Raw genomic sequence first — 21,182 nt, 5'->3', positions numbered from 1 at the left:
ATGGCTCATTTCTGCGTCAAACATAAAAACTGAAGGCTTTCTAGTTTTGGGGGCCACTAATTCTTCTTTGAGAATTTTCAGTATCATCAGTGTTTTGAAACTAGACAGAATCGGCCTTCATCAATCTGTTAAAATAATTTCCGTTAGTCATCCAGATCTATTGCATGCGTCTGTTATGTTGCTTACAGCTTTATTCAGACATGAGTACTGTGTGGACCAGAGGAAAATAATAAAACCAAAGAAGAAGAGTGTTCACAGTTCACATTCATAGAATGATGAGACTTTGAGTTGGGACTCACTCAGAATTCCTATTTGCGCATGATGTGTGTGAACTTTTCTTGATCAGGATTTTTGGGGGCAAATACTGACCGCTGGAAGCCACCGATCACATGATCTATATCAAGTCTTCTATATATTGTGTAGCTTTATTTACTACAGGACCTTCACTCACTCCCACTTAAAACAAATGTAAAAACAAAGAAGTGCTCCAGGTAACTGGGCTGAATGGACAAATGTTTTAGTGTTTCACTGTTATCTGTGATCAGGCCCACCCCAGCTGTGTGGCTACACACTGGGTGGACAGGGTTCAACAAGAAACCAAGTATCCACAGGCACAGTGAGGTGTTTAATCCCAGGTCCTTACAACTATGTGACTAGCCTGGAGGAGCTATGGTGTTAAATAAGGAAGTGTAGCGAGTGAACAAAAATCTCACACACCTCCTTTTCTTTCCCAAGTCAGATAAAGTGTTGTGGAGAATGCATAGACTGTATATGAAGATGGATGATGTGCCCCCACTTCATCCCACTGTACAAAAATGAGGCCAGTCTATCCTGGATAGGAGCGCTGCCCACCTACGCTGACGACGTCATGATCAGTAGTGACCAGTAGTGCAACTATTTCTGTCGGTTTGAAACAGACAATCATGGTTATGGAGGGTTAAAGTTACATCTCATCTCAATGTTCCTACTCTACATACAATTCCTGAAAATAAGTCCGCAGGTGCCTCTGCCATCACTTCTCTCAGAGCAGCTGTCAATCATCATGTTTCACCCCCTTGTTATAGCATCAAATAATTCATTAAAACCAAACTTATCAGAAAAAAATTAACACTTACAAAATGCACCACCATTATAAGAACTATCTAAAATTACAGCAACCACCTTGGGGAAAAATCTATTCGATGTTTTAGTTTGGCCTATGTCGGCCGGCCACTGCAGCCAGCCACCAGGAGGTGATCAAGATGTCATTTTGACCATCTTTATATATAGTCAGTGGGAGGATGGGACATTCATACCACACAGTCAATGTCTGAAATTACCTTTTCGACTGACCAGCCAAGGGAACTGGTAGATTAAAAAAAACAAAACCCACTGACCAAGCATATTTTTTCCCAGTCAAAATAATGAATTGCCTTTTTGTTCAGTATATTTCATTGTAATAATAAGGTATTATGTAAAAAAAAAAAACTCAAAAAAGAGGCCAGAGCAAAATTTGAAATAAAATTATTTTGTGAGTAGGTGCTTTCGAGGCCGTAAAAATCACGGGCAATTTAATTCACTTCTTTCCTGATGTGTAAACACTGTCAGTGCCGTGACGCACAGGCAAACAGATAGATGTATCCAGTTTACAGCAGTGGACAGAAGCAGTGTGCCCGTGTGTAAATGACACTAAAGTGTGGCAGAGTCTCTCTGCGTACTTTTTCAGTCGTGAATATTTTGGTACAAACATTTACCTGCTAATGTGGCAGGTAGTTTTCCTAGATTTACTTGGAATGGAAAAATGGAAAATCCACCTCCATTTGGTGCTTGGCTGGTTTTAATGTTGGACCCTGAATGCAGCTAAGCTGATAGATAGAAATTCCTGCAACAAAAGATTGATGGTTGCAGTTCACTGTCCCTCCTTCAACTCCGTTCCTCTTTCTGTCCTTGCATGGGAATTCCCTGAGACTTAATCCATCACTTTAACTGAACAACAAATGTAGCTACAGGGACTCGTTTTATGTTAACAGTATTTATTAATGGATTGCTGGTCATGCTTTGGCATACAATATACAGTTTTGTATATCTGAATCCTACCTTGCCTGTAGAAGCCATGGTATGCTATTGTGAGCTTTATGGTCTTCCACACTGCCAACAAGTTTCAGCGTGGTTAGTTGGTTAATAGTTAGTTACTGAGTCTTTAAAATGTCAGAATGTGAAAACATCCACCAAAAGTTCCCAGAGCACAAGTTGAAGTCTTTCATTTGCTAGTTGTATTTTATCAACAATCCAAAAAAAAACGAATATAAAACTGCAAAGATGAAAAACTAATTGACAAATTGTTTCAGCACCAGATGTATTGCAGTGCTCTGACTTAGGTGGATTTAATTGTTCTCTGCTTATTTTACCTAGCGCTGCTGTAGCCTTATGTTAATGTGATGTGATTCAATTCACATTTAAGCTGTGATGACCGTAACAGAAATGTTACAGTTCAGACCATGTTAGATTACCATGGAGATTTGTTTTGTAAAAAGGTACTTGGCACAGTCATTTAGTCTTATTTTTGCCAGAACATTTACACACAGTAACAAGGTGCATGAGAAAAGAGGGATGTGTCATGTAGTTAAAAATGAGACACTGGATTGTAGATAAAGTCTTGAAAAGTCTGTATTTCCATCTTCATTCTCTCTGGGCATCATCAGAATCAGAATTAGAATCAGAATCAGAATCAGAATTCCTTTAATAATAATAATCATCCCGTCCTGTTAAGCATGAAGCTCTACTGCTGCCTGATAACAAACATCACTACATCTCAAACATCCTCATCCTGCTGATCATTCCACTGATGTTTACCTAAATCTTTTGTGGGTCAACATGGCAGCTCTTTCTTTGGGGAAGCCAGTTACTATGAAGGAATTCCTCAAACAAAATGGCAGATGGCATCATCCTAACAATCCCTGGCAGGGCTGGCTCACCTCCACCCTAACTGTTGTAGTTTCACTGAGAAAACCCAAACAGTTACAGCAGCTGTACAGTCCCACCATCCATGTTTAACCCAGTGCCAGCACTCCTTAGTGTAGGAACCATTCAGGTTGATGTAAAATATTTAATAAGGCAGTCGGCTTGTGAACAGAGGGGAGGTGACAGACCTACCAGTATGTTCTATATAAAGACTTGAGCACTCAGGAGTCTGGAGCTAACTACCCTGGCATCACTTCAAAGCTCCTGATGAAAAGCGCATGACTAAAGTTCTAACAAAGGCTTTTAAAATCTAGTCCCTGACACGTAGACGGTGTGATCACTGACAGAGTCAAGAGCTCCTAACTGAAACTGAACCTCTCACCCTAACAGCAGAGGTTTTCCGTCAGTGGGGGTGTTCTGGGGACTGTGTTGTTTTTTTTTTTTTTCTTTTCTGAGAGAGAGGGTGATGCTGTTCTGCGATCACTGGGAATGAATTGACTGAGGATCCAACTCTCAGCCTTCCAGCTGGACCCTGCTGCTGCTGCTCTCCTCACTGTGTGGGGTTTAAACCAGGACACAAACACACCTGACGGCCCAGGTAGGAGACACCCTTGATTTATCTACAAAGCACCAACCTCATCTTCTCAAGCTTTTAACTAGTCGACCTAGCTTGTGATTTTTTCAGAGAATGCAGCATCTCTGAGGTGTTCAGGTTAGTTTACAAGACGTGTGCTGAATGCCTTAGAGATGGTGGAGGTGTTTCAGTTCAGTTCAGGTCAGTTCATTTGCATGCAAATAGTAGAGCACAACCAGATCAATTTAAAGGAAAGTTCAAAAGTCTGTAGGTGATGTTTTAAGTGAAATACATCTGAATGGCTGAAGATGTTTGGTTTTATACTGAATGCTGTGGTCATTCACGTGTAAAGGGGTCTTAGTTCAAGTTCATGTCATTTGACAAAAATGCAAAGTAATTTTCCGAAAGTACAGTCATTACAAATCGTAAATACAAACAGATGAAGGAAACTGACTGAATCACCTCATACTTCCCAAATTACTTCAAGGGCAATGCAGATGTTACACTAGCATGACTGCAGAGACAATCAGCAAGAAACTACCTGGCAGTGCGTTTAATATGTAAAGTAATGGGTTAATAAGATTACTATTTTAAGAGCAACAATGTCTTGACATTGTCAATGTAATGCATTGTCATGTTTTCTTGAGCTCTGTTTAACCAGGATTGAAAATTTCACTATTTTCTTTCACTATTTCCTAGACTTGAAGATGAATCTAATAATCAGTAAAATAGCTGACAGATTATTTGATCATAACAATACTCGTAACTTGTTGCTGCCATAACTGGCAATGACATGTTCTGTATGTATGTAGTCCTGATGGAGACAGCAGGGTTTGGAGGGGGATAAAAGCTGATGACGTCCCTCTGGTTTAGATATTTTATGAAATGCAAACCTCTGGAGAACAGAATATAATTCAGAATGTGAACAAAAACGCTTTACCTGCAGCAGTCTGACTGGAGCGAAGTCAGATTTACTGGATCGGTTTTCAAGGCTTGTTTGATTGAATGACAGGAAGAAAACAACAACAAGATAATTATCTGCAAACAAAAGGTGTAAAGCCAAAATCCCACCAAGCTTCCAAACACACATTAGGAAAAACTTGTGCTTAATGAGCACATGTGGAACAAAGACAGAGGAAGGGTCTGTGCTGAGCGGTATTTGCTGTCGCAGCAAGATGCTCGACCACCACCACATATTTGTGGGTGGACTGACTGCTCAATTGAGGGGCTCAGAATCCATCAAGATTACCAGAAGCACGCAACAAACCGATCTCGGCCTCCCTCGGCTGGCTGTGTGAGAGGATATATAAATCATTTTGTGAATCACCACAGATGCTGAATAGGTGAGAGCTGGAGAAACATTTATGTTGGCTACAGGAACTCATTTCCAGTAGAGGTTTTCAGAGTTTCATGGAAACACTGATATAAAAAAGAGCAGCACTTACAGGGAGTGATCACTGTAGGAACTCTGCATGCCCTTTCGCTGTGTGCTTTTGTAGCAGTACATTCCTAAATCAGGCTAATTTGGTGCTGAAAAGCTGAAACTCAACTGGAGTATTCAAAACGGTTTTGGTGGGTCTGAGGGGACATTAGCACTATCGAGCACTTACTATAGGTTTATACAGGATGGCTCCAACACTCAGAGTGGTGGTTACTCAGAAGTCTACTATGTTGAAATGCTTGTATCATGTCACCATGGTAACCACCAGTGAAATGTGACACATGCATTTACTCAAGCACTGTATTTAACTACAATACATAAATACTACTAAATACTGCACTTGAGTATTTCCATGTTGTGCTACTTGATACTTGCTCTCCCTTACACGCCTTCTCTGGGCTGGAACACTATATCAGAGGAAGCATTTCTTTGCTCAGCTCTATTCATTTGGCAGCTACATTTACTTTTCACATCGAGATTTCACATACTAAATGTGTGATCAGTTTATAAAATATAACACATTATTGTAGATTAGCCCAAAGTATACACAGCAATTAATATCCGTTTGGACCCCTTGTACCACAAGTACACACCTGAAACAAATGAACGGGTGCTGGAGCAGGGAAACATCTACAAAAAGCACAGCAGTGGGTTCCCAAGGCTGGGACCTGGCAACATTAAACTACAACATTAAAGTACTGATTACCTGTTAATACATCCATAATAACTACAGAATGCAATGTCTGAAAAAATCATTTCACATATATCGGGGAGCTTTATATGATGAACAGCTGAAGGAGTATGAAAATTTGGAATAGTATGAATGGGACAAAACAGTAAGCAACAAAAGGTGATAAAATTAGAGTTTTAGTGCGACAACTTAGATGAACTTAAGTGTATGAAGGAGTTGAGGTGTCATTAATATGCCTAATATCCTATGAGCCCTCCAGTGAGCTGCCGTCTACAGAGGGAGTTGAGTTGTTTGTCTGTGTGTAAGTGTGGGTGGCTCTGACCTTGTTGTGCTGTAAAGCCTTCTATGAGATACAGTATGTAGCAGCTGTTCCACAGAAATGTCAGTCAATTGGTTTTCATACATTTAAGCATGTATGACTGCATATGTGTGTGGTCTATATGCCATAATAGCTCCCTCATTGAAGGGTCATACTTGCTATGTGTTTCTTTGTGTCTGTCTGTGTGTGACGTCAGTTAAGACTCAGGCTGGTCACTTACAAGAGATTCACATGAGAGGAAGAAACCAAGAAAGTTAGTTGAAACAGCCGCTACAGATCAGCTCATTTCAATCAGCTGGGTGTCCTACAATTAATGGTTGCCATGGTGATGGTAACTGCTGAGTGGCTCCTGGCTCAAACAGTTTTTGGAGAATAAGCTGAGAGGCAACACTCAAAGTCTGGTTTAAGACTGTTTTGCTCTGAAATTTCTGGTCAGTGGGAAAGTTGGATGGTCGTCTTTAGTTTTCACTTTTAGGCTCATAGTGCCAAGTCTGTCTTTTTGGTTTTGTTAACAACTTTTCTTTGTTTAAAAAAAAAAAAACATGTATGTATGAAGAGTGAAGATTTTGGAAGTAAGCACCGAAACTTTGAACAGTCCTCTCATTCATACAGGGAAATATGCAAAAGGAAATCCCACAAAAAACGTTAAATATTTCCTAAGGAACGAATGATACAAACTCTAAAAGTAATTCCAATAATGCCCTTAATGTGCTGAACATTTTTGGAATTGAATGTGAAATTTCCACAATGTTGTACTAGCAAGGTGCTGTAGTTTGCATCATGTTATATTGGTGCAAAATATTGCACTGATGATACATCTTGAAAGGATATGATCAGCACTGAAGTGGTCAAAACAGATGAGAAATAGATGCTGTGACAGCATCTGTGTTTTACTGCTGTTACGTTGATGTTGGAAAAAACAAACCAACAAAAGTAGAACACATTCCACTGCTTTGACGGGTTATTTCCTCAAAGCCATGACATCTAGTCTAGTCGTGTCTATTACTCCTACAGCTAACCTAACGTCTGTCTTTCCCTACAGCTCTCCCAGGCTGCTGTTTCACTGTTTCATCAGTCTTCTAATAAAACCATGAGCGTCTTCCTCCTGCTGTGCCTGCTAGCGCTAGGCAACGCCAAACCTTACCAGCCACTCAACACCATGGACTTCTTGAAATACTATGACATCATGATGGCCGATTCGGGTGAAGATGATGACGACGAGGATGATGATGATGACGATGATGATTATGATGATGATGATGACAACTGTCCAGCAGGTTGCCATTGCTCACCCAGAGTGGTGCAGTGCTCCGATCAGGGTTAGAACACACACACACAGTATGGACACGTCTGGATCCACGTGTTACTGTAAACAGTGTGTTGAACGACACCCTGAGCTACAGTCATGGATACTGATAAAGGCCAATTATTTCATCTTACTATAAACGCTGTGTAACGTTCACTAGAAGATTAGTTTGATATGAATACATTTGTCTTCTTTGCTAAAAAGACGACAAGACTAAAACCAGTTTGTGTTTGTTTGTCTATCAGTACTTTTAAAATGTTCTGCCATCTCATACTCAACTATCTTAGTACTAAACTGTCAGAAACTGACAGTATAAGTGTTAATAACTGCCAGGAGTTGAAGATTATTCTGCATCAAAGGAAATGTGAATTTTCTTCTGGATGGTGGAATCAACACAGCCTAACAGGTTTTTCACACCAAAGTTCACCAGAGTGCAACATTGTGCAGAGCAAGTCCTATATTTCTAATTCAGAGAGCTACTATGTTCTTCTAGGCAGCTACACAAGCTCGAGCAGCACACACTGTCCTCATTTTGAGGACAAAGTTAAACTAAATTCAACTTTTAACTCAAATACACAGACCTCTACAATACATGTCAGTTGGATTTTGCTGTTGTAGTGAGAGGAATAGAGGAAAAGTGTGTATCTCTTAATTCCCTCTACTGTCTGATCCCTCAGAGACTAATGTCTGCTCAAGGCAGAAAATATCAGACAGGACGGGCATATGAGGTCTGAAAATAAATGAAATGCTGATGTAGCTTGCAGCATCTAGTTAGCTGCTTTGTAGAATTATGTGCTGTGCTGCTTTCGACACAGCACCACAAGCATGCTACTTACATGTTTGGTTAAGGCGTCATTCATTTGGGACCTTTTGAGAGTTTTAGTGCGAAAGACCACAATGACTTTTTCACACCGGACATCTCAGTGTTTTATATGTTACACACAGGTGTTGCACAAGCTCTAATTTTCATCACTTTTGGTCCGTCTCTGGTCTTCAATCAGGCATTTATGTTTCTGCCAACAGGTCTGATCTCCGTTCCTGAGAAGATTCCTGAAGACACTGTGATCCTAGACCTCCAAAACAATGATATCACTGAGATCAAAGAGGACGACTTTAAAGGCCTCCACAAGCTTCATGTAAGAGAAACTGTCAGAAGTGGTTTGCTCGAGACTTAGTTATCAACACCACAACTCCCATGAGGATTAAACAGACCTAACACCTGGCATGTCTGAAGTTAAAGAAGTAATGAATGATATCAATCCATCAGTTTCATCCAAACCTATCCACATAGGTTTCAGTCACATCTCCTTAACTAGGGCTGAACGATATAGGAAAATAATTTAATTGCCATTTTCATTATACCAATATTGTGACTAAGAATGTTTAAAAAAAAAACAAAAAAAAAACTTCCATATTTTCTATAGTATTTAAAACATAAAAGCAATAAATCATTCTATGACCAACTGTTGAATTGGAAAAAAACAACAAACAAACAAAAAAACAGCAGAGGATCAATAACTTTGAGCCTTGTAAACATGTAATATAACCATCACAACTTTTTCATCGGAAAATCGGAAAAAAGAAGAGGCACTGCAGAACAACAAACCTGCTGTAACAAAATAATATGATAAATACATATGAGTCTCACTGATCTCCAGTCAGTTAACAGTTAACAAATCACACAAACTAGAGCGCAGAACTTTAGACAAGAACCAATCTCAACACCTGCTTAATGGCTCGGCCATATCACATGTTGATTTAAAATCCTCTCCTCATATTATACCAATTGTTGCTTCACTCTAGTGGCTCCCTATTCATGTCAGATCAGACTTTAAGGTGCTTCTAATTGCTTCCAAACTTGTCTGATCTCATTATACCTTATATCCCTTCTAGCGCACCATGCTCTAAGATCTCCTATCTGTCCAGCTGTGAAGTCAGCTGGCCGCAGGGCCTTTTTCTATAATGTCCTTTTCCTTTGGTATAGCCTCCTTCCTGACATCAGACAATCTGACTCTGTTGAGGCCTTTAAATTTATTTCATTCATTCATTACTTAAAATCCATCTTTATGCCTGAATGGTGGTTTGGTCTCAGTCTTGATTAATCTCCTAAGCCTGACACTTACGTGTTTGTCCTGACATAAATTCTGATTTGTGAATTTGGGTTTTGAGTTTATTGCAAGTAATAGGACAGTGTGTGTGGGTAGCTTTGTCTTCTTGTCTATGGACATTTCCTACTCTGCACCCGTCTATAAGAAACTGAAGCTGTGCATGAGCCTTTCAATCAAGTTTAGTCTAAATCAAATTTGACTTAACACAGGGGTCATATTTTTAGCCATGCAGTCATCATACGTGGCTTTCTTTTTTGAATTAACATTTGCAGTGTTTGGTGTGCTCCTTGGTGTGTAGCTATGGCAGCAAAGCACATCCTGCACAATACCTCGCTATGTAGAGCATCTTATTAACTAAACCCAAAATAGGCCCAGACAGGTCGCCAGGATTTCTCCTGCCAATCTAACTCAAAGACTGGCTGCATTTGTATTTTTGGCTGCTGCCTTTGTTGAAAATCACGAAACTCTGGAAAACATAGCAGCGACTTATCAATTTATCAATGTGCCACATGCACATTTCAAGAGGTTACTACATGCCTTCATGTGTGTCGACTCAGCAGGGATAACATTAAATGAGAAAGTCTACAGGAGAATTAATATTTGAAAGTAATACAGAATGCAGAGAGCTTTGCTGTGCTGTATTCCATTAGACTTTGAATTATTTGGCGCCTGAACAAACTGTGTACGCAACACATGTAGGTTCTTCAGCCTTTGCCACCTTTGTTCCAAAAATAATTCAGGATTAAGTGTTTGTTTAAACAATGTCAGAAGAGGTAAAAACCATCACTGTCCACCATGCAGTGTGGGTTCAGGTTTTCTGAAATGAAACTGGACCAGTTATTTTGTTCACCCAACAAGAGTTGGGTGGAAGTTTTACAAAGTGGTGCAGTTAGTGTTGGCTGACTCGTTTGCTGATGCTTAAGTACAGCACTTCATTCTGCTGGTCTCAGGGTTACATCATTTGAAGTATTGACACAATATTTCACCTTCACCTTGCAAAAATTATGTCAGTTGTAAAATCTAAAATTTACTGTACCCTGTCTGGGTGCTGCACTATGCCCTTGGGGTTGAGTTCCGCCCCTTTGTTACATCAACATACTGTAATCAACAATGTATAAAAATCAGTTTTTAGAATCTGTCAATCAATTCAGAATGATGGAAGAATCTCAACAATCATGTGACCTGATTTCTCCCCCCACACCTACAACTGGCATGAGCATCTCTGGGGCCAAAATCAACCACAAACTCAACACAAGACATGTCAGAAACAGAAAAGAGCATGTTCACATCACCATTTGTTCTACTGCACAAGTAGATACAGAGTAAGACATCAGATCTAGTGTTCAACCAAAAGCTTCCTAGTATAGCGACAAAATAATTGATTTGGTTCAAATGAGTCACAGTCAAAACCCATATTGTAGCTTTTAAGGTTACCAGAGAAGAAGAAACAGCTCACTGATATCAGTCTAGGTGCGGCCTTACAAGATGGCAGTCCCTCTGTAAGAGAGGTAGAGTAGGAGCGCTAACAGCTGGTTTGTCTTTGATCTAGCTAATCTAGCTAATGGTTTCCCAGCTGAAAATAAACCACATCAAGGCCTTAAACTCTGGATTATATGTTACTGTATCAAAGCAACTAATGTGAACTATCTACAGCCACAGCTCTGTGCTAAAACAGTGGCTTGTCATCAGAAACGGTAAATGGTACCGCCGTTGCATTCTTATACCTGCCGTGAGAAACTCAGTTTGAATCTACCAAGTTTTATTCTGATTTCTTCCTCCCACATCAGGGCTTGTTTCTCATCAACAACAAGATCTCTAAGATTCATCCTAAAGCCTTCAGAAACATGGACCATCTTAGACTGCTCTACCTCTCCTACAACCTGCTGACTCAGATCCCCGCAAACCTGCCACCTAATGTCATCGAGCTCCGCTTCCATGAAAACAAAATCAGCAAGATTCAGGAGGAAGCATTCAAGGGCCTGAGGAAACTTCATGTGCTAGGTAAGACATGGTCTCCTGTGTAATGGTAAATGGACTTGTACAGCATCTTCCTACTCGTTTCAATCACTCAAAGCACTTTTACACTACATTCACATTCACCCATCACACAGGGGCAATCTAAGTAGGAGGAGATTATTCTTTCACACACCAAAGCTATGCTTGGGGTTTCAGTGGACACTTCAAAATGCTGGAGATCAAACTGCTGATACTATGAATAACGGACAAGCCGCCCATCAGACTGGCAATTATCAAAGACCAAAGGTGTTCAGTCATTTGCCAAGAGAGGCTGCAGTCCAGACAATGCAGCAATTCATTGAATTGACGTAACAACGCTTTAACCAGAGATGTGATGAAGAAAACTGCTACATTGTAATATTTGGTTTGAATGGTCAACTGTAAATGTATCGTCCTGGCCCAGCAAGTCCTTAAACCCACAGGACAAAATAGGTTGTTCATAATTGCCTTCCAGAATTACCCATATTACCACTTCTTCATATAAATGTTTTCTGGTTAAATTCAAAGAAGGTAAAGGTAAAGAAAAGACTGCGGTGATGGTGGATAGAACGTAAACATGAGATGTCAGACAATTAGCACACCCAATAATCCACACTGAGCTCATTCCTAATAATTCCATCGCTTGCTTATGTGGGAATTCTTCAATCCTTAATTTGAAGTTCTTAAATTGTTGAGTCTCTCTTAATTAAAGAGTTTGGTTTTGACCTGGTCTATATGAAAAATGCCTTGCTATAACTATTATTATGAATTGGCAGTATGTAAATAAAGATTGACTGATTATTTGATCATTCTTGGCAATGCTATGAAAATCTCACTACTTGTCAACAGTCATTATTCCCATGACCATGAGTGGTCCAAATTGTGCCTTCTGTGTCTGCGTGACAGACACTTCATCTGATCATGTGTGCAAAGGCCTGCATGAGAAGTGCAACAACCATACCAACTGTACATGTATGGAAACATGTTCACATACATGGAGTATATGCAGCACCGTATGTACTTCTGCCCTGTTGTCCACATCCACATCTGACTTGGAGTATATCAGGGATAACAAAATAAGTATATCAGACATTAGTCTAATTTATCATTGGCAAGAGGTGCGGTAAGCAGATTTTGTTATTGTAGGAAAAATGTCAAATATTTGAAAAACACTGTGGTGAGTCTGTGTCGCTGACAAAAGAACAGTGAGTCACATTCAAATGATGAAAAACAAAGAGACCACAGCATTGTGTGACAATGACTTTACACAGATAGCATTAACTGAATGTTGTTACAGATTGAACTAAAGATCACATTTCAATCAAGCAAAGCTTTCATTTGTTATCAATAGATAATTCCGATAACTTTTGTCAAGACTTTTTCAGCCTGGTTTTTTGTTGAATTGTATTTCTACATATGTAAATTAAGGCAATCAGGTCACTCATCACAATAGATCAATCGTAATTAACTTGATGCATGTTCTCTACTGTAATCAGGAGATATAATGGATCATTTGTGTTTGTCTAAACAGAGCTGGGCGCCAACCCTCTGACCAACAGTGGAATTGAGCTGGGGGCTTTTGTCGGCTTGTCGACCCTGTATATCGGTATAGCAGAGGCCAAACTAACCGCTGTGCCAAAAGGTAGAATATCACTCACCTCATTTTAAGTTGATTAAAACAAATGACTGGTAAGCTTTTTCCCCCCTCTTTCTCCTCAAGTCATCCACCTACAGCCACACGTCAACTGTGTGACTAAATTAGGCATAAACACCGCTAATGTCTGTTAATACGATGCTTTGATTTTTCACTACAAGCAAGTGATGCTCAGCATGCTTTATATACCCTTTACATTGGTTATTTTTGCCGTGTTTTGTATCTCCCAGCCCTCCCATCCTCCATCACAGAGCTGAGCCTGGACTACAACAAGATTTCTAAGGTGGAGGTAGAAGACTTCATGAGATATAAAAACCTGCAGAGGTGAAAAGCCACATTTAATCCTAGAAACTGACATTTTCCAATAAGCCGTCCTGGCTGTTCTTACTTAATCTGACTCAAAATACCACTTTGAGTGTTTTTCTTACTTCGTTGTATATTGAAAGTTTGCTGGTAAACATGAAAATCATTCAAAGGTTAAACTGACACTAACCAGAACTACAAAAACTGTTGTATGTCTATGTTAACACAATTTGTTAACTTACATTTTTTCTATAACAACATTTGTATTGTTCAGGCTGTCAGGTAGCTTTAAACCATTTTTTTAAGTTCACCTCTTATCTCAATCACTATGCAGTGGCTCTGTTTATGCATAAATTAGAATGTGAAGTTGAAATATAGTTAAGTGGAGAAACCTGTTAACGCTCTTTTGATATTGTTGCAGGCTAGGACTCAGTTTTAACCAGATCAAGTTTGTAGAAAATGGCAGCTTTGTCAGAACTCCGAACATCCGTGTGATCCACCTGGACAACAACCGTCTGAAAAAGGTCCCACCAGGCCTCAGCTCCCTGCGCTACCTCCAGGTGAGATAGACACTGGAACAAATCTGGAATTTTGATCAGTATCAGTAGACTAAAGTGGATGTCACAAAACTGAAAAAGTCTGCCAGATTTAATTGACAGCAGATTTAAGAGCATGCTCAAAGACGGCAACCCCGCTATGAGGCTTCTGAGATGCTGTGTGCCGAACAATTAAGATTTTTACAGCAAATAGCTCCAACGCTAATTGGCAGGGGGGTCTCTGCGCATTTCCAGCTAAATGCAGCTGAATCAGGCGCTTCTCAGCAAACAAACCTCCAGAGGACAAACTTCTCTCAACTTCTCAACCTTTTTAAATACATAAGTTTCCTTCAACTCAGCAATCTGGACCTATAAAATCATGACTACATTTCCGATTCATAACTCAGACTTTTCCAGTCTTTCTTGCCTGGTCTGAAGTTTGGGATCTTTAGTTTTTAAGAAAGCAGTTCATGAGAGCAGAACTCCCAATTGTGGCTGGTTTACTGACTAAATAATAATAATAATAATAACAATAACAATAATGACTGATTAAAAAACAAATCCTCTCTGTCTGTTCAGGTGATTTTCCTCCATGGCAACAAAATCAGCACTGTGGGAGTCAACGATTTCTGTCCCATCAGACCAAGCGTCAAGAAGAACATGTACACAGGCATCAGTCTGTTTGCCAACCCTGTTAAATACTGGGATATCCAGCCGGCCACCTTCCGCTGTGTAACTGGACGGAGGAGTGTTCAGCTTGGAAACTTCAGAAAGTAGAAGTATGGAATGAAAGCAATGCTTTCTAGACAGTTCAGAAAAGGAGAACTACCAATACACTTGTTACAGTATAAGGAAGGATTCTGATAGATGAAACCGCATTCCTACAGAGTTAGCTATTCTGGAGATTTGAGAAAATTTCATTATATTGTTGTATATTAGAAAATGCAGTACATGTTGTTGAGTGTTGGTACAATTAATACGTGTTCAAGTTCTTGAATAGGGAAAAAACTAAAATAAAACTCGGCAAGTCGGGGTGTTGGTGCTGAAAATGAATACGAAATCATAAGCACATAGAAAATGTTTGAAGCAGCTACAGACAGTACACAGGGGTGGACGTAATGAACACAAACGCCCTGCCTTTTCAGAGGTACATTCTGTAAGATGATCCCTCCCTTTCGTCCCTCAACCTTTGCTGTGTAAACTTTCCCAGAGATAAAGCGCCTCCCTCTGGTCACTTTTTTAGTAAAACCACCCAATGACTTGATTAAAGTCGTATTACGTGTTGATGCCTTTTTAAAGAAAGAGATTATTTTCAGTTCTTTCCTTTCTAGTTTCCTTCCTTTCCAACAATAAGTTTATTTTTACTGAGATGTAGTTGAGTGGAAACACTAACCCTTTATCTTGTCTTTGCAACACCTCTAAACAACAAACAAAATACACTTTGTCCCGCTTTTGTCATTTCTTTACATATTATAATTACATCTTTTCAAATTGAGACATTGTAATTATCATGGGAGAGTCACTATAGACCAGAGCTGTAACATAACAGGACTTAAACTAAAACATAGTCTCCCTTTGGCTGAAGTATGTACAGTCAATGAATGATGCTGGCATTATTTAGTGTAATAAGTCACTCTGAAGCCCCATGCCTGTCTTTTTGTGGATGTTATATATTATCTCAATGCATGTATGTATTTAGAAGCAGAAAGCTACATGTCAAGACTGGATTACACATTGTCCTTGACCCTAAATGTCACTTTGTTTTAATGAACTATAGCTACCAAGTGAACAACAGTTATTGTTGCAATTATGAACAAGTAACGTAATTCCCAACACAGAATGTCGGAGAGCATCTACTTTACAAACAAAACATTTTCTTGTTTTCTCCAGTGAGCTCTCCTCTGAAATGGTGCTATATTTATTGAGTATGTCTTTAAATAAACCTGGAATACCTCCCCATTTATGCTTTTACTTTTTGTCAAAATGAAAGTGGGTTTGAAAGTTAACATTTGATTTTGTTTTCTGAGTTATTATTCTCACATCCTCTTGTCTTCTAGGGCAAATTTGGGATTATTAGACTACATGGAAGAATATGATTTATATCAGGCAATAAAACAAAGTAAAACTCAATAGGCAAGGTACTGGTTGTAAAGATATTAGCAGAAAAAAACATAAAAGGTTGATCACCAAAGATTGGAAATCATCAACTCAATATAGTTTCCAAAAAATTAACAAGGCAAAATTGTGTTCAAATAACTATAATTCAGAGTGTTGTTACCAGGCCCAGCGTTGGCTTCCCCTGTGGGAGGCTGTTAAAGACCAGTCGAGCTATTCCTTTCTGCACCAGCAGATGTCCCTGCACACTAAAGAGTTACGGGTCCTCCTCTTGGTGTCAGTGGAGGTCTGGAGATTGATGCAGAAGAGGGAAGACACCCAGGCTGCTGTATGATACATTTACAGTAACTATTTATGCCGAAGACTTTTTTTTTTTTGGTGAGCCATTTCATCACATGGAGATAAAGAGGATGTCTTACACATCTTCTTGTTCATGTTTCTCCAAAATTCAGCCTGACAGATTCAGTGTCATTGGAAATGTTGGCATTTCCTCTTGAAATTATCATAAGTGAAGCAGGTTTGAACACTGTCAATTAGTCATTTTAAAGAAGAAGGGCGATGAAGCCTCTTTAGTATCTGAAATGGCTGTTGTCTTATGTATTACAGTCCTGGATCACCAACAAAAACTGTTACAGGAAGAATATGCACTCACTGGACAGCAGAAAATCATTGTAGCAGGTGGAGAAAAATGTTGTACGACTGCAGGTAAAGTAACAAAACACAAAACAAACAAACAAACAAAAGACAGGAGGAAATCCTGCACTTTTGATTTCACATGGCATGGATTTAAAGGAATAGTTTCACATTTTGGGATTCATTTGCTTTCTTCCTGAGAGTTATGAGAAGAAAGACAAGAAACAGCTCTGTCTTCCTATTTACATTTTTACGCTTTTACGGATTTAATTAATAAGATATAAGATGTTGATTAATCAGTTTAAGAGGTGCTGGTAGGTGGCAAGAAACGAATAATACTGTTCCTTTAACAGAAGAAAACTCTCTTTGTAGGGTAAATTGTTTATGACAAAAATATCCCATATCAAGTTCCAATTACTAACTTTTTCCAGAATTCTTCAAATGTATCACATCATCTTCATCAACAGATGGAGTTTACTCAGTTGATACAGAGAGAACAACATAACAGACGATGGAGGACAGCGACCACGGCAGCTTTGGCGTAATGTGATTAACACTTCAGTTTAAGTGTCAGTGGAAGGCTTCACTTTGTTTGATGCGATGTGTTTAAGCAGCGATGCTTAGCAAGCAGCAATTTTGGTGTTTATTTTGTTGTCACGGTGCTAGGAGTGATGCTGTGTTGCTACTCATCATGATGCTGATCTCAGGGAAATGAATTTAAATATCTGAAACCTGTTAAACAAGTTAAATTGTCTCTTTATTAACAAAGCATTTATCAGTAATTCAGTAAAGATGGAAAAAATATGAATGTGTTGCATTGCATGTTGATTTAACTGGTGCTAGTAGCACTAGGGAGCACTAATGCTACTAGTGGAAAAAATTTGTCTTGATGTCTGGCGTAGTAAGTGATTTTAGACGCATCATAAAATAATCCCAAACGGGAGATTTTGTATTCTTTTTCGCAACAAGCTGTTCCATTCGTTAAAAATAGCATGTGCAAACCCCGTGACCCCTGCCTGCTGCACACACACCTGTGTGAACATATTGACAATCACCGCTTGTTGGGCTGAAGGTAGCTAGTTGGAAAATTTTAACATATTATAAAAACCCATCATTACCCTACAGTAAAGCATGATTAGAACCCATGATGTAGCAAGTTGTTGCTCATGTTGATTATGTGCTGGAAATTGAATTTACTTCGTAAATGTGATGTTCCTGTTGTTGTTCCTTGTTTGTGTGAGAAATACATTGATGAATAATCACCTTGGGTAAAACGATGCCCCGTCAGTAGGTTGGGGGGGGGGCTGTAGACATACAGAATGAATGTAGCCTTGTTTTAACCCCTGCATGTACAGAACCTTTCTGTGTGTGTGTAACTTACTTAGTTATGTTGAACACAGATAACCCTGAGCATGAAAATCCTTCAGTATCATTAAAGTCCACCATTTACTGTTAAAATGACTGTTTCTCAGTTAACTACAATGATGATGGACAAAGACTGGTGGGTCAGAAGATCATATGCTACATTAGTTACTAGGCTGTACGTCTAACTTGCTCACTCATTTGACAAAGCATCACCTGAATGTGTTCATCAATGGCACAAGGAAAAACAGAATGGAGTGCAAAGAGGAGTGTCATGGAGAGAAAGGCATTTTGATATAGCAATTTTCCACTGCCCATTATGTTGGATCATTAAGGAAGTTGCTTCGAAATACATTTTGGGAGGTGCTGCTCGTTTGATCCTGTACACAAGAAGTTCTACTTTCCTGCCCCGCAGACAAAAACAATTCTAATTTTAAAACACAAACACAGGAATGATGAACCAATGTGAAAATGTGACATGGTGTGTGTTTTCTTTGCCTTCTCAGTCTCTCTGGGAGGCCCCTGTCAAACAGCAGCCAGTTCCCTGCAGACTCATGGAAACCCAACACCTACCAGCTGCCTTTGTCAGATTCATCTTTACCTGAAACTGATATCTACAGTCTGCAGAAAATGAGCCCGAGCTGTAGTACAGTACAACAACGTAGTTCTGCAGATGGTTTGCTTCTCGGCTGTTTTGTCTTTTTAAATGAAGACTCGTTGTGCTGTGGGTGGGGTGGTGGGGAGCTGCCTCTCTCTATTTCTCCAGGAAACATATGGAACAGATCTGCCGGTTGGCCAGGCCTCGTTCTGCCACGTCTCACAGCAACACACACACATTCACATACAGAAAATGGTCCTAACTTCAGGGCTTTTACCTCTCTTCACCCTCTGCATTTAGCCCTCTTACTCTTCTCTATCTCTGCTACTTTACTCTTGTCATCTCCTCTCCTCTTCTTCCACTTAATCCTCCATCCACGACTTCTCTTTGCCAGCTTCCTATCCTGCACAGACGAGTCTTTTGGCTTTTGAAGTTAGTAAGAAGAAATAAGCCAATCAATGACATGAGGATGCTCTACATGTTTCAAGTAGAGTGCGTTTAATTATGTCCCAATTCAGTTGCAGCCTCCTTCAAAGTGTGGCCAGAAAGGGTCAACAATTTAACAAGGTCCGTCCGATTCCAAAGGCTCAGAGAAAGCCAGCTCAGTAATGCAGCGTTCGTTTTCCTGAATTTGTATGACAAAGGTCAGGTTTGTGTGTGCAACATCGGTATCCAACACAGAGTGCCACTACACAGCTGCTCAATATGCAGTCAGTCCTTGTCTATTCATAGTCAAAAACCTGTCACATCAACGAATTATACAGGATTTCCTACAGTGTGTGTGTTTGAAATATAATCTTAGGCTTATTAAGATTCAGGGAAAACAAGAAGGGCTGCTAATTCACACAGCAAAGGTATTAGAATCTGTCTGATTCACCTCAACAGACAGTTGACTGATAGATAAAATTGTACGTTATTATTGCTATGTTACCTGCAGTAATTTATCAAAGCAGCACAGGTGAGGATGTGCGAGAACCACTGCACTGTAGGTCTGATACCAGGTTGAACACATGTTTGACAGTCTGCGTTGAGTTGAAGTCAGTTTAAAGCTCATTTAATGATTTTAATGAATGGTTATGATAAACATCCTTATTTGATAAATTCCAAACTATAATTGGACTAAGACCAGTTTATTTTTGGCACTAAAATATCATGTCCCAATTTGCTAAAAAAACAGAATATTAATTGTACTTGGAATACTTGAATGCTACATCTTTTGTTCCTTAAGCATGCTATCTTTTACTTGAAATGGTGCAACAATAAGATCATTTAGGTATCAGTTAGTCATTCTTTTTTACCTCCTTTCCATCTTTTATTGGCTCCTTAAGAAATCCTTACAGGTGAAAAGCTGTTGGACACACACTGTGTTTTTCTCTTTTTTTGGTGTGGGGGGGAGGGGTAAAAACTGTAGATGTGTGATGTGTGCTGGATTTATTGTGCCTTCTCAGGAACGTGTCTACCTTAAACACTGCTAACTGCCGGGGGGATAAATCAGCTGTCCGTCTCTGCACTTCAAATATTCTAAATCCAAAAACAACAAATTCAGATCATGTGTCCAAGCCTCTATCCTCTCCTCCTCTTTCCTCCTCTTCAGCCTCCCTCACTTGTCAAACAGCGGTCAAACTTTTTCTCATCTAGAAGCCCTTCATGCTAAACCATCTATCAGGACACATCATAATACTAGATTTAAACCTTTTCTAAAATCTTACCGTAGTGCTCTTTAAACCTAGATTACTGTCAGGTTTGCCATTTGTAAAGTTCATAATCCAATATGACTTGTCATAATGAATCGACTTTACACTGACAGTTGAGGGGGTTTAACTTTCAAACTTGGCTGCGTTTCTGAGGTGGTTGGAGCCAAATGAGACTAAATCTTGCTAAACTTGAGTTTGATGATAATTAGGTGCTTGATGCCCGGAATGTCAGAAATATTTTCCATCAAAGAAACGTCGGGAGGAACACTGGGATTTTTATGGTTCATTTTTAACATTATCTTTGACATGTTTGTCTTCAGAGGATGCAGTGAGTAACTTTGATTATGCTGTGAGCCTGGAAGAAGGTGGTTAAAGGCCAACAAAGGAGCCAGAGATGGAGTTCAGGTTTCAAGAGTATAAGAGCAGAAAATAGGCAATGGTAGAGTCATTAAGCAGGAGAGGGCCATTGCTTTCAGCCCTCAGCAGCTCTGATTGGAAACCCGAAAACCTCATCAATCACATCACAACTCACTGATGAATTCAAGGCTACTGAAATATCACTCCCACTCTCACTTCTCACTCTCATTAACTTTCCAGCAAGAAGAAGGTCAGCGTTTCCTTTTCCAATTTGATGCTCCATCTTTTAAAAGACTTACTGCCCAAATATGCCCAACAGGTTGAAAGGTCATCTAACTCTGCATCTTCCTACTATCTCAAGCTACAGACGAGACTTCCCTCTGCAGAACATAAACAAGTAAAACCCATACAGCAGCATTGTTTCAGGAATTTCTCCGACACTGACGACACAACGGCCTGAAAATACAAATGTGGGCACATCTTCACTTGTCAAAATGTCAAAATCAAGATTGGTGTGGGTATAGATTTACAGCATTTTTGCCGTTAGGATTAACTT

At 39.5% G+C, this 21,182-nt stretch overlaps 2 protein-coding genes across 2 annotated transcripts in view; one reads left to right on the top strand and one right to left on the bottom strand.

The window, feature by feature from the left end:
- Nucleotides 1-21,182, bottom strand: part of cenpp (centromere protein P) — a 92,657-nt gene that overhangs the window by 29,905 nt on the left and 41,570 nt on the right. The window lies entirely within an intron of this gene.
- Nucleotides 7,056-14,718, top strand: aspn (asporin (LRR class 1)). The gene is made up of 7 exons (XM_070851548.1): nt 7,056-7,284; nt 8,295-8,407; nt 11,167-11,380; nt 12,906-13,016; nt 13,259-13,352; nt 13,753-13,891; nt 14,447-14,718. The coding sequence occupies exons 1-7, from the start codon at nt 7,056-7,058 to the stop codon at nt 14,642-14,644; spliced, it is 1,098 nt and encodes a 365-aa protein (XP_070707649.1). The 3' UTR covers nt 14,645-14,718.

This window comes from Pempheris klunzingeri, chromosome 2 (assembly GCF_042242105.1).
Source record: "Pempheris klunzingeri isolate RE-2024b chromosome 2, fPemKlu1.hap1, whole genome shotgun sequence".
In the NCBI taxonomy this organism is placed as follows: domain Eukaryota; kingdom Metazoa; phylum Chordata; class Actinopteri; order Acropomatiformes; family Pempheridae; genus Pempheris; species Pempheris klunzingeri.
The sequence above is the reverse complement of the archived record's forward strand: the minus strand, read 5'-3'. Positions and strand labels throughout refer to the sequence as shown.